General features: G+C 42.3%; 1 protein-coding gene across 3 annotated transcripts in view; it reads left to right on the forward strand.

Annotated features, from left to right (window-relative positions):
• Nucleotides 1–14703, forward strand: part of MTMR12 (myotubularin related protein 12) — a 320826-nt gene that overhangs the window by 179958 nt on the left and 126165 nt on the right. For all 3 annotated transcript variants that reach the window (XM_033933370.1, XM_033933361.1, XM_033933379.1), the window contains one exon: nt 10745–10820. In XM_033933370.1, the coding sequence (XP_033789261.1) occupies nt 10745–10820 (76 nt within the window). The remainder of the gene's footprint in view (nt 1–10744; nt 10821–14703) is intronic.

A 14703-nucleotide genomic window follows, 5' to 3' on the forward strand; every position in this document is an offset into this window, starting at 1 on the left:
TACCTTATCTTTTATATATACTTTATATTTTTTTATTTTACCTGGACATTACAGCATAGCTTCTCCTAGTATAACCAGCCATTCAAAGATGGCTGCGGCCTTCTAAACCCGCACTAAAATACCCTCCCCAATTATGATGTCATAGCATCACATGATCTACTGAGGAGGCCTGATCAGCTATCAACTTAGGCCATTCAGTCCGTAGTTTCATTCAAACCCTCCGGAGCCATAGTTTGGAGCTCAAATATGCATCTCAGTACCTTAAGATTCAAGGTTCGTTCAATATTGCCTCCATGGCATCTAAGACCCTCCATTTCAAATCTATTAACTTGTGACCGCACAGTTTCCAATGGTGAACCAGAGGAGAACTTTCATTTTGGGTATTAACTCTAGATTTGTGTTCAGTGAGTCTCACTTTTATCGTACGAGTTGTACGTCCGATATATAGCTTGGGACAAGGACATTGTATCAAGTATATAACATGATGAGAATTACAATTAGTAAAATGCCTAGTTTGTTATGTTTTACCCGTAATCGGATGATTCCATATTTCACCCGCTAGAGTGTATGTACACCATTGGCATTGTCCACAGGGCAGATGAATTCCCTTGATGTAAGTTTTTGGTTCCCTCAGAATACTGTGATTTATACTTTCACCAATGTTTCAATACAATCTGTGAAATTGCTTGAGCGTAAATAGAATATTGTTGAACAAAAGCGATGGATTCTTGAGTAGTATTATCATGTGAATCATAAAGTAACAATAGTTTGCGCTGAGCATACTTCGCACGCTTGTATGCTTGCTGAACAGCATCCCTGAGGTAGCCTCTTTGATGGAATCGTCTTTTCATATCGTTGGCTTGAAGCCGGAACTCTTCCTTTGAGTGACATATCCTTCTCAAGCGGAGAAATTGACTTATTGGTAAATTATGCTTTTGCCCAATAGGGTGGAAACTATGAAACCGAAGGAAACTGTTTCTATCAGTAGATTTTCTGTATAGAGTTGTTAACAGTCTACCTTCCGCTTTTATGATCTTAATATTAAAAAATGCAATTTCATGAATGTGAGTGGTAGCTGTGAATTGTATATTCACATCAATTTGATTTAATCGCTCCACAAAACCCTGGAGTTCATCCATAGTGGCTGACCATATGCAGAAAATATCATCTAAGAACCTTTTCCAAATCACCACATGGTTGAATTCATTCATTTTATATATGTGATCTTCTTCAATCCTAGCCATAAATAAAGTGGCTAGTGATGGTGCGAGGGACATACCCATTGCTATTCCATGGGTTTGAAGAAAAAATTGATTAAAGAACCAAAAGTAACTTTTAGTGAGCACTAACTCTGCTAGTTCACTCAAAAAGTCTTCAGTAATGTTAGATCTAATAGTTTGTAAGAGGTAAGAGCATTGGTGAAAGTATAAATCACAGTATTCTGAGGGAACCAAAAACTTACATCAAGGGAATTAATCTGCCCTGTGGACAATGCCAATGGTGTACATACACTCTAGCGGGTGAAATATGGAATCATCCGATTACGGGTAAAACATAACAAACTAGGCATTTTACTAATTGTAATTCTCATCATTTTATATATTTGATACAATGTCCTTGTCCCAAGCTATATATCGAACGTACAACTCGTACGATAAAAGTGAGACTCACTGAACACAAATCTAGAGTTAATACCCAAAATGAAAGTTCTCCTCTGGTTCGCCATTGGAAACTGTGCGGACACAAGTTAATAGATTTGAAATGGAGGGTCTTAGATGCTATACAGATAGGGTGGGAGGGAGGCAATATTGAACGAACCTTGAATCTTAGGGAACTGAGATGGATAATTGAGCTCCAAACTATGGCTCTGGAGGGTTTGAATGAAACTACGGACTGGATGGCCCAAGTTGATAGCTGATCAGGCCTCCCCAGTAGATCATGTGATGCTATGACATCATAATTGGGGAGGGTATTTTAGTGCGGGTTTAGAAGGCCGCAGCCATCTTTGAATGGCTAGTTATACTAGGAGAAGCTATTATTAGAATATGAGGAGAAGCTGTAATGTCCAGGTAAAATATAAAATATAAAGCATATGACAAAGATAAGGTAGCATTAGATTAATAGAATAATAGTGGGATTTTAAGGCTTGCAGAGTAACTCCCTCTTTTGCTAACCTTTATGTTTCAGTTCCCCCGACCTTGAGAAAGTTTGGCGAAATGCATCGGGAAGGGGAATGGACTTTGAATAAGCTAAGTCTATAATTTATTATATTTATATAAAATAATTGAAATAAATAAATAGTTGGGAAATAGTACTTGGAATCATGAAGAATCCCACCACCTGTATCTATCGATAAGGGTGGATATCTGAATTCCTAAGATGTACTGTTGTAAAGAAATTGGACTAAGAAAGAATTTATAAAACATTGATATATTATCTAGCGCTACTATACTATCTAAGCTGGAGTGAACTGTTTTGGTGTAAAGAGTGAGATTCTCTTGAGCAGTTCCACTCCGACTTGCACTTGTCTATTAACGGCTTTGCCTGCTTGGGCACATCCTCTTCTCAGTCAGCTGCCATCCCTGAGCTAGCTAATCCTGATTTGGGTGATACTTTTGATGTTGATCAGTTAGCTGACCCCTTGCTTTCCGGGGATGCTCTTCCTATGGCCAGGGACCCAGGCCAGTATGCCAGATCTTCAGATTCTTCTATGGCTTTTAAACCTGGGGATGATTTCATGGTTCTGCATTTTAAGCCAGCTGCTTTGCCTGATCTCATTTCAGAGTCTATGCAAGAGTTGAATTTAGTTATTCAGCTGGCTCCTTCCTCCTCCTCTCTCCTGTATGGAGTACAAGCTCAGTCTTCTGCATTTCCTGATATGAGCATTCTGATCTCAGAGCAGTTGGACTCTCCAGAAGACACGCTCTCAAAATGGTAAAGGAGTGTCGGCAACTGTTTACTCAGCCTAAAGTGGACTCTATGAATGCGCAGGTCACTAAGCGCACCTCTCTTTCCAGTGAGAGTGGTGTGGTGCTCAAGGACATGCAGGACCGCTGTGTGAATGTGGTTCTCAGGAGACTCTTTGAGGCAGCGGCTTTGGGAGTCAAAACTGCCTCGGAGGCGTCTTTTGTCACTTGTGCTTGCTTGTCATGGTGCGTACTCTGAAAAGTGAGGCAGTGGATCCTCCTCTTCAGCTTATTTTAGCTGGATTAGATTATGTTGCTGACACTCTCTATGATCTTATGCGGGTCTTGGGTAAGGTGTCGGCATATACAATTTCTGCTCACAGAATGCTCTGGATCAGACAGTGGGATGGTGATTCCACCTCTGAGGACTTTCTTAAGAGATCAGACTCCACAGGTGACCTTTGAGGGGGGGGGGAATGTTGGCCTAGTTCCTAACCCTCAGCCTGGTTCTAAGAGAGAGGTTATAGAGGCTCAGCATTAAAGATAATTTTCACAGCAACCTGCATTTGGAACCTAGGACAATACCAGGTGGACTTTACAGTCTATGACTCAAATACCAGAGAAGAGACAAGTTAATTTAATCATGTATTTTTAATGGATATAACTAATGGGCAGATTGGATGGATCGTTCAGGTCTTTATCTGTTGTTATTTACTGTGTTACTATGAATTGTGAGTCAAAATCATCGGCTGACTGTGAGAAGCATAGCAGACCAAGTAAACATCGATAGAGAAACAGGAAAATCTAAACTGAAAATCTTGGCATGAGGAAAGGTGTGTGCAAAAATGGTCCCAAAGGAGATCATTGATGAACTAAAGCAAAGGAGAGTCAAAGTTTACCAAGACCTTTTGGAGAAGCAGGATGTTGTTTTGGGCCATGTTATCACTGGTGATAAAACATGGGTATACCAATACGACCCTGAAACAAAGCGTCAAAGTGCACAATGGAAGTCAGCCAATTCTCTACGACCAAAAAAGTTCCATCAGTCAAAATGGTTTATTTTATTTAATATATCCCCTTCCTTATACAATAACAGAGCGGTTTACAAAACTTATAAAGCATGTGATGTTACTAACTTTTTTTTTTACATCGGAGGGATTATTCATTATGAATTTGTACCAACTGGACAAACACATAACCAAGTTTACTACTATTTCTTATTATAGCGCTATGCAGTGCTGTACAGAATCATGAAGAAAATAGTCCCTGCTTAAAGGAGCTTACAATCTAAACAGACAAGATAGACAAATAGGATGTCATGGATGCAGTTAAGGGGAATGGTTAATCTGCTTGATAGGTTGGTGGGCTGTGGGGAATTGGCTTATGGATAGAAGACCATCTTAAAAAGGTATGTTGTCAGTCTGCTTTTAAACAAGGTAAGGGAAAGGGGCATGGTGGATAAACTCTGGTAGTTTATTCCAGGCATAGGGGGCAGCTAGTTGAAAGGAACAAAGCCTGGAATTGACAGGGGAGAAGAAGGTAACAGCTAAGAGCATCTTATCTGAGGAACCAAGTTCTCTTGGAGGTTTATAAGGAAAGAGAAGAGGGATAGCAGAATGAACATACTTGTAGGTCAGCAATAGGAGCTTGAACTGTATGCGAAGGTGGATAGGGAGCCAGTGAAATGATTTAAGGAGAGGGATGACATGAGTGTAGTGAGGTTGGTGTAAGATGAGTCATGCAGCAGAGGTTTGCGCAGATTACAGGGGGGAGAGGTGGCACTGTAGGAGACCAGTTAGAAGTAGATTGCAGTAATCGAAGCGTGACATTATAAGAGTGTGGACAAGGGTCCTAGTGTGTTCAGAAAGGAAAGGGCAAATTTTGTTGGATGTGCATAGAAAATGAGGTCGGAATCAAAGACGACTCTGAGGTTGCAAGCAGAGGAGAATGGAACAATGACAGTATTATTTACAGAGTTGGGGAATGGAGGGAGAGGAGCACAGGGTTTAGGAGGAAAGAGGAACAGCTCAGTCTTAGACATGTTTAGTTTCAGATGATAGTATGACATCCAGGCAGCAATGTCAGCCAAATAGGCAGAGACTTTTTCTTGGACTTTAGGTGACAATTTGGGTGTAGAGAGGTAGATCTGGGAGTCATCAGCATATAGGTGATACTAGAATCCATGGGAGGAAATCAGGGCACCAAGAGAAGAGGTGTGGAGAGAGAAAAGGTCCTAAGACAGAACCCGGGGGTATGCCAATCGCTAGCTGGATAGCAGCAGAAGAGGACCCACCAACACATGCACTAAAGGTGCAATGGGAGAGGTAGGAGTAAAACCAGGAGAGGACAGATTTGCGGAATCCAAGCAAGGACAGCATATCAAGGAGTAAGCTGTGATAATATCAAAGGCAGCAGACAGGTCAAGAAGGATGAGGATTGAGTAAAAGCTCTTAGATCTGGCAATGAACAGATCACTACAGACTTTGGTGAGGGCAGTCTCTGTGGAGTGTTGGGGGCGAAAGCCTGATTGCAGAGGATCAAGAATCTGTTGAGATGAAAGGAAGTCAAGGCAGTGACAGAGAACAGCACGCTCAAGTAACTTGGATAGGAATGGAAGAAGGGGAGACAGGGCAATAGTTGGATGGGCATGTGGGGTCCAGCAAGGGTTTTGTGAGAAGCAGTGTAACCACCGCAAGTTTGAAGGCATCGGGGACAGTTGCAGTGGAAATGGATAGATTGACAATATGGCAAATGGGAGGAATAACAGTATGTGAGATGGGGGTTTGGCTGAAGACAGAAGTTGTGCGGTTTCTTTCTCTGTGATTTCAGAGAAGGAAGAAAAGTCATCGGTAGTTGATGAAGGGTTGAGAGGGTAGGACCAGCCAAGGTGAGCTTCCTGAGTTACTTGGTTAAAGGAGCAAGGGGTGGTGCGAATTTGAAAGTCAGGAGAGTGGATGATGGGTAGGGAAGAAGGATGTGACTTTACTTCCATGACAAGGTCCACAAGATCGCTCTTGAATTCACTGCAATAGTCTGGAGAAAGGGAGAAGGAGGGGTCAGAGGTGGGTGGCTTTGAGGAGGGAGTTCAACATGGCAAAGAAATAGTGGGTGTTGGAAGAAAGGGAGGGAGTTAGATGTAGTAGTCTTGCTTGACCAGTGTAAGTGCAGAATTAAAGGAGGTCAGCAAAAATTTAAAGTGTAGAAACTTAGCATGTATGCTAGATTTGACCCAAAGGCGCTCATCACAGCATGTACTGGAACGTAAGTAGTGGATACTGGTAGTGAGCCAAGGTTGAGGTTTGATATGTCTGACAGAACGGGAAACGGGGGTAGCAAGGGTGTCTTGAGCAGAGGAGAGAATAGAGTTGTACGACAAGACAGCCTCATGAACAGACTTGGATAACATAGTGGAGGCAAGGAAAGGTGAAACAGTAGTTGAGAGCATGGAAGGATCAAGGACTTGAAGATTTCAAAATCTGTTGGTGTTGACTGGACGTGGTTGAAGGGGAGTGAGTAATTGCGAAGGTTATCAGATGATCAGAGAATGGGGAGCAATAAGGTAGAGAAGGTAGAGAGCAGTTGGAGAAAAAAAACAAGATCAAGGCAGTGGTCATCCCGGTGAGTGGGGGTAGTTGAGTACAGCTGGAGGTCGAATGAGGCGGTTAAGGCAAGAAACTTAGAAGCATAAGTGTCAGTGGGATCATCAGGGTAAAAGTTAAAATTTCCAAGACTGAGAGAAGAAGAAGATGAATCAAGGAAGCCCAAAAGCCAGGAGTCGAATTCAGTGAGAAAGGAAGAAGAGGACTATTTTGGAAGTGCTGTAAAGGCTCCATGAAAAAGACAAAAATGACCTGAACTTTTCACCAACAATTCATGGCTCTTGCATTACAACAATGCACCAGTTCACACGACACTGTGAGGGAGTTTTAACCAGTAAACAAATAACTGTATTGGAACGCCCTCCCTACTTACCAGATCTGCCCCCAATGACTTTTTTCTTTACCCGGAGATAAAGGAAATATTAAACGGAAGACATTTTGATGACATTCAGGATATCAAGGGTAATATGACAACAGCTCTGATGGCCATTTCAGAAAAATCATTCCAAATTTGCTTTGAAGGGTGAACTAGGTGCTGGCATCAATGCATAGCTTCCCAAGGGGAGTACTTTGAAGGTGACCATAGTGATATTCAGCAATGAGGTACGTAGCACTTTTTCTAGGATGAGTTCATGAATTTAATTGTCAGACCTTGTATGCTAGGATTTGGGGGGATCACTAGTAACTGTTTTTCCTAAGGATACCTTTTGTTTTCCACATGCCCTTATATTTTTAAGAGCTTTGTGCTTTTTCTTTTACTTAAGCCTAGGCCTTGAGATTCTGCCTCTCATACTCTAATTTGTGCGCACTAGTCATTTTTTTGTTTGTACATTTTTCCTGTCTCCCTAAATCTTTTCTTTTATGTAATGCCACTGGTAGAGCATTTACCTCTTTTAGGGCCCCTTTTACAAAGCCAAGGTAGCAAGTCCCAGCATGGCAAATGTGATGCAGCCCAAAGGAATTAAATGGGCTGCGTCAACATTTGCTGCATGGGAATTGCTTCCATGGTTTTGTAAAAGGTTAGTGAAAGGTTAGCTATAATTTAATTGGGATTTAAAAACTTTCATTCTCCTCTTTTAGACTGCCAGCTCATTCAGAATCAAAGTTGCAATCTGTTACCTGAAGCCTTCATTCACATATACCTAAGGAATTTCCCCTTGTTTTATGTATTCCCCCTCCTCCAATCAGATTCAGCCTAGTCATTTTGGTGACAGTCCTCTACTGGTAGCAACACGTTGAAGGTTTCTCCAGAAACCTCAAATATGAGCTCTAAATGTTGGTGTTGTATGACGACTGCACTTGTCCTCTTCCCTCTTCTCCAGCGATGTGAATGCTATCTCTACAACATCTGTAGCTGGCCCAGGAAATGGAGGATTCAGCTTGGGAACTGAACCCAGATCCCTCCACATGAACAACTGGACTGATCCCCATAAAACACACACATATTAATGTAATAGTTGGCCTACTTGGCAGACTAAAGGTCTGTGTAGCCCAGTATTCCGGTCTATAATTTCCCAGATCTCCCCTGGAGCCCTTTTTAAAAGGGCTCCAGGGGAGATCTGGGAAATTACAGACCGGTAAGCCTCACTTTGGTGCCGGGCAAAATAGTAGAAACAATTATAAAAAATAATTGTGGAATACATGGACAAACATGATTTAATGAGACGGAGTCAGCATGGGTTCAGCCGAGGGAGATCTTGTCTCACAAATTTGCTTGACTTCTTTGAAGGTGTGAATAAACATGTGGATAAAGGTGAGCCAATTGATATAGTGTATCTAGATTTTCAGAAAGCTTTTGATAAAGTTCCTCATGAGAGGCTCCTGAGAAAATTGAAGTGTCATGGGATAGGTGGCAAAGTTCTGTTGTGGATTAGGAATTGGTTATCGGATAGAAAACAGAGGATATGGTTAAATGGTCGTTTTTTCTCAATGGAGGAGAGTAAACAGTGGAATGCCGCAGGGGGTCTGTATTGGGACCGGTGCTATTTAACTTATATATAAATGATCTGGAAATTGGAATGACGAGCAAGGTGATTAAATTTGCAGATGACGCTAAACTGTTCAAAGTTGTTGAAAACGCTTGTGGATTGTGAAAAATTGCAGGCAGACCTTAGGCAATTGGAAGACTTAGCGTCCAAATGGCAGATGAAATTTAATGTGGACAAATGCAAGGTGATGCAGATTGGGAAGAATAACCTGAATCATAGTTTCTGGATGCTAGGGTCAATCTTGGGGATTAGCGCCAAAGAAAAGGATCTGGGTATCATTGTAGACAATACAATGAAACTTTCTGCTCAATGTGCGGCGGCGACCAAAAAAGCAAACACAATACTGGGAATTTATTAAAAAAGGATGGTTAACAAGACTAAGAATGTCATAATGCCCCTGTATCGCTCCATGGTGCGACCTCATTTGGAGTATTGCGTTCAATTTTTGTCTCCTTATCTCAAGGAAGATATAGTGGTGTTAGAAAAGGTTCAAAGAAGAGCGTCCAAGATGGTAAAGGGGATGGAAAAGAGACAGCTGAGGGGAGATATGATTGAAGTCTATAAAATCCTGAGTGGAGTAGAATGGACAAGTACAAGTGGATCGATTTTTCATTCTGTTAAAAATTACAAAGACTAGGGGACACTCGATGAAGTTTCAGGGAAATACTTTTAAAACCAATAGGAGGAATTTTTTTTTCACTCAGAGAATAGTTAAACTCTGAAACATGTTGCCACAGGATGTGGTAAGAGTGGATAGCGTAGCTGGTTTTAAGAAAGGTTTGGACAAGTTCCTGGAGGAAAAGTCCATAGTCTGTTATTGAGAAAGACATGGGATAAGCCACTGCTTGACCTGTATTAGTAGTATGGAATATTGCTATTCCTTGGGTTTTGGCCAGGTACTAATGACCTGGATTGGCCAACGTGAGAACAGGCTACTGGGCTTGATGGACCATGGGTCTGACCCAGTAAGGCTATTCATATGTTCTTAAGTATTCTTTTTTTAACAGTGACCAATCTAGGTTACAAGTACTTTGCAGAATCCTAAAGAGTAGCAAGATTCCATTACCCCTAGAGATAAGCAGTAGCTTTAGTCTGGTCTAATTTAATAAGGGTTAATGGACTTTTCATCCAGGAATTTGTCTAACCTTTTATAAACACAGCTACCTTAACGCCTCCAATAATGAGCTCTAGAGCTTTGCTGCTGCTATTACTACTACCATGTTTCCCTGAAAATAAGACAGTGTCTTATATTAATTTTAGTCCCAAAAAAGGCACTAGGTCTTATTTTTGGGGTATGTACATGATCATCTCTCCCTTCTTCTCCTTCACCCCAATTCTTCCTCTTTCCGTTTTCTCCCCCACATGTGCAGCATCTTTCCTCCCCTCCCTCCCATCCCTTGTGCAGCAGGACCCTTGCCCAGCTTCTATCCTACCCTCTCTCCCATTCCTCGTGCAGCAGGACCCTTACCCAGCAAATTCCAGAACTAGGGCTTATTTGGGGGGTAGGGCTTATATTAAGACCTACCCCAAATCCTGCTAGGGCTTATTTTCAGGGAAACACGGTAATTACTTCTACAAGAAAAGGGAAGGGGAAAGAGGACTGAACTTGATACACCACTTTTCTGTGATTACAGTCAAAGTGGTGTACATATTATACACAGGTACAGTACTTATTTTGTATCTGGGGCAAAGGAGGATTAAGTGACTTGCCCAGAGTCGCAAGTTGCTGCAGTGGGAATGAAACCCAATACACCTGGTTCTCAGGCCACTCCCCTCTGAAGTTGGATCTGGAAGGAGAAAGGGTTCAGATAAGTGACTTACCCTGATGAAGCGAGTAAAAAAAAAATTTTCCTATTTGTTTTAAATGTACCACTACATGGAGTGTTCCCTAGCACTCTTTGGAAGACTAAATTCTGCATTTATCCATCCCATTCTACTCAGGATTTTGTATTCCTTTATCATTGACTGCATAAAAAGGGACATTTGGGCAGTATGTTATGCATTTGTATGTTTAACTTGAATTTTCAAACATGTCATAGCATAATATTTTTTCCATTGGATAGTTACATACATATATGTAGCTACACAATAACCTGATGGTCAGAGCCTAGTTGTGTAAATATCTTCTGTTTGAGAATACTAAAATACTTTGCTGTTAGATGGGCTTCTTGGTAAACAGTACTTGAATGTAGAGATTCTGGTTTTTTGTCCAACTCCTAACTCTCATGCTTTTTTTTCCCCACCTTTAAAGACTGCCTCCATTCTTTGTTGTTCCCATGTCTCTCTTGGAAGAGGATATCTCAGAGTTCCAAGGAAAAGGAGTCCCAGTGAGTTTTATTCTGCTTTTTTATTTTGCTTGCTGTTTAAATGAACAGGCTTTAAATTTTTTAAGTCAGATAAAACTTGAGTGGATGTACCATAAGCTACCATGTTGGTGGGATGAGTATCTGTAAGCAAACCTAGATCCTGCTCTGATTAGTTTCTGGGAGGGTAGTTTTCCCAGCTATTGCTGACTGATTTGTTTTTATTTATTGTATTTTTAGTATTTATATACCACTTGTAGTCTAAGTGGTTTACATTCAGGTACTAAAGCATTTTTCCTTTTTCTGTCTCGGTGGACTCACAGTCTACCTAATGTTCCTGGAGCAATGGAGGATTAAGTGACTTGCCCGCCCAGGGTCACAAGGAGCAGCGTGGGATTTGAACCCACAACCTCAGGGTGCTGAGGCTGTAGCTCTAACCACTGCGCCACACACTCCCTATAAGAAATGTGCTTACTGGATTCTGGAGGATCAGCATGGTAACTAGTTTTCAGTAGAAACTCCAGAATCAGAAGGCTAGAGTAATAGCTTCATTTCTGTGGTCTTCTGTAACCTTTGAACCAATATTTGGGATGTAAAATATAAAGAGATTATGTCCTTACCTTAATAATATTTTTTTCCAGTAGATAGGTGAGTCATTCTAGTCAAGTAGGTTCTCTCCAAATGGCTGCGAGCCATCTGCAGAAGAAATCCACTCTGGATTTTTTTCTCTGACTCTCCTCTACTTCACAGGGAGCTCTTCTGCCACCTGCAGTTAATACCCAAGCATAAGAGATCCATCAACAACAGGTGAAGTAGGAACACTCATGTGAATTTTCCCAAGTATCAACAGTTCTGCTCAAACAAAATAACATAGGAATACAAACACTGGAACAGCCAACAGAGCATCAAAGGAGCCCAGGCTGTACCCCTGTATGAACTCCAACATATTATACAGATATCTGCCAAGCCCCAAAGGGCAGACTGGCATCCAAGATACAATTTGGGGATGCATATACAGTATGAAAACAGTAGGCAGGCGCAGGAAGAATAGGGTGAAAGTCTAGAATGACTCGCCTATCTACTGGAAAAGCTATTATCAAGGTAAGGACAGTCTTTTTCCAGTGCAATAGGTGAGTCATACTAGACAAGCAGGATGTACCAAAGCAGTCCTAGAAATCTAGGGTGGGCTGACTGCACCATCCCTCTAACTCAGGACTCAAAGGCAAAGTCCTGTCATGCTGCCACTCTCGCTCTGTAAAATTTGACAAAGGTATGCAGACTGGACCAGGTAACAGCTCTGCAAATCTTCTCTGGGGAGACTGCCCTAGCTTTGGCCCAAGAGGCCACAGTCCTGGCAGAATGCATCTTGACAGAAACAGAAGACTGCTTTCCAGAAACAGTGTAGGCTGACAAAATGGCTGTACATATTAATCTGGAAATCGTGACCTTGGAAGCGGGAGCACCCCACTTAGAGGAATGCGTCAGCACAAATATATGGTCTGAAAGTCAAAACTCATTAGTGACCTCCAAATAGTGAAGAAGCACCCTGTGCATGTCCAACTTCTCCAGAACGCGGGCTTGTGACTTATCCCTTGGGTTGAAGACAGGCAAACACACTCCCTGATTAACATGAAAAGTCAAAACTACCTTCAGCAGAAAAGAAGGAACAGTGCGAAGGGAGATCCCAGACTCCAAGATCTTCAGAATGGGCTCTCTACAAGAGAGAACCTGAAGTTCCAAGACATGTCTTACCAAAGTGATTGCACCCAGGAAAACCACCTTAAGTGTCAAGTCCAAGAAGGATGCATCTTTGAGAGGCTCAAATAGAGCTTTACAGAGTCTGGACAGAACCACATTAAGATCCTACGAAGGGAAAGGTGGCTTGATCAGAGGCTGAATACGAAGAGCCCCCCTCAGAAATCTAATGATGTCTGGATGAGACACCAGGGTAGGTGTATAGTTCCGAGATCTGAAACAAGAGAGCCCAGCGATATGAATTGCAGGGAAGCTGCAGATGAAGCCCTTGTCCAGACCTTCCTGGAAGAATGCTAGCACCACAGATACTGGAGCCGAATCCAGTTCCACTCGTGCATGGACCGAAGAGTGGTAGTCATCGGAGACTCCATGCTAAGGGGCACCGAGGGACCAATCTGCAGGCCTAATTTGCAGACAAGAGAGGTCTGCTGTCTCCCTGGTGCCAGGATCCGGGATATCACCACCAGCCTAGACAAACTTCTAAAACCTAATGATCATTTTCCCATGTTTCTCATCCATTTAGGCACAAACGACACTGCTAGGAGCACCACAGAGAACATTCCCAGAGACTTTGGAGCGCTGGGAAAGAAATTGAAGCAGATAGGAGCACAGGTGGTCTTCTCATCAATTCTCCCAGTAAGAAACAAAGGCAGAGCTAGAGAAGAGTGTATCCAACAGACTAACGAATGGCTCCGTGAATGGTGCATAGAGATGAACTTTGGATTCCTAGACCACGGCGAGAAGCTCCAGGGACTGCAAGGACCAGACGGACTCCACCTAACCAGGAGAGGTAAAAACGTATTTGGACATTGACTGGCCCGCCTACTCCATAGGGCTTTAAACTAGGTAAGTTGGGGGAGGGTACATACTTATATCCCAGAGCAGTAAGAAACCACCCTGAGGAGGCATGTCGCACTTCTGAGTCTGAGGTAGGTACCAATGATATCCACAATAAGTCAGGGAAAATTATCAATGATAACTTAGGAAACGCACAATCTCATAAGGGAATCTCTTCACAGATATGGAGGGCTATGTATGTTAATGCACACAGCTTGGGCAATAAAATTATAGAATTGGAGACTGAAATAATAAGCGCCGATCTAGACGTGATAGCGATATCCGAAACCTGGTTCACGGCTCGCATGGGTGGGATATAGTTATACCGGGCTACAACTTACTTCGTTGCGACAGAAAGGATAAATTGGGAGGAGGTGTGGCACTGTACACTAAGGAATGCATCAAAACTACTAGAATCACAGATGTTAGATACTCTGGGGAATCCCTCTGGGTGAACCTGGCCAGAGGGTATGAAAAATGCCTATACCTTGGCGTGATATACAGACCTCCCAGACAACAGGAAGACAAAGACATGGAATTAATAGAGGACATAGAAAACATCACACTGCGCGGGGATACAGTAATGCTAGGAGACTTCAACATGCCAGATGCAGATTGGAACACACTCTCTGCGACTACATGTAGCAGCAAAAGAATTTTAACATCCATAAAGGGTGCACGTCTCAAGCAAATGGTACTGGAGCCCACCAGGGACCAGACGATACTGGACCTAGTACTCACCAACGGAGATAGCGTCACGAAGGTCTCAGTAGGTGATACACTGGCCTCCAGCGACCATAATATGGTATGGCTCATCCTCAAGAAAGGTTTCTCTAAGTCAAACACAGCAACGAAGGTTCTCAACTTTAGAGGCATAGACTTCAACCGCATGGGAGATTTTGTCCATCAAGAGCTACTTAAACAAGCAAAAGCTGACAATGTGGAGGATATGTGGTCGACTCTGAAGTCCATCCTACATGAAGCAACAACCCACTACATAAGAACAGTAAATAAACGCAGGAGAAACAAAAGACCCCAATGGTTCAACAACGAAATTTCAGACCTAGTTAAAAAGAAAAAAGAAGCATTTATCACCTACAAACATTTAGGAAGACAGGAGGCGAAAGAGGTCTATCTAGACAGATCTAGAGCTGTCAAAAAAGTAGTCAGAGAGGCCAAACTCCGAATGGAGGAAGAGCTAGCACGGAACATTAAAAAAGGGGATAAATCTTTTTTCAGCTATATTAGTGACAGGAAAAGAAGCAAAGATGGGATTGTACGCCTGAAACAACCAGACGATAACTTTGCAGAATCA

This window comes from Geotrypetes seraphini, chromosome 1 (genome assembly GCF_902459505.1).
Source record: "Geotrypetes seraphini chromosome 1, aGeoSer1.1, whole genome shotgun sequence".
In the NCBI taxonomy this organism is placed as follows: domain Eukaryota; kingdom Metazoa; phylum Chordata; class Amphibia; order Gymnophiona; family Dermophiidae; genus Geotrypetes; species Geotrypetes seraphini.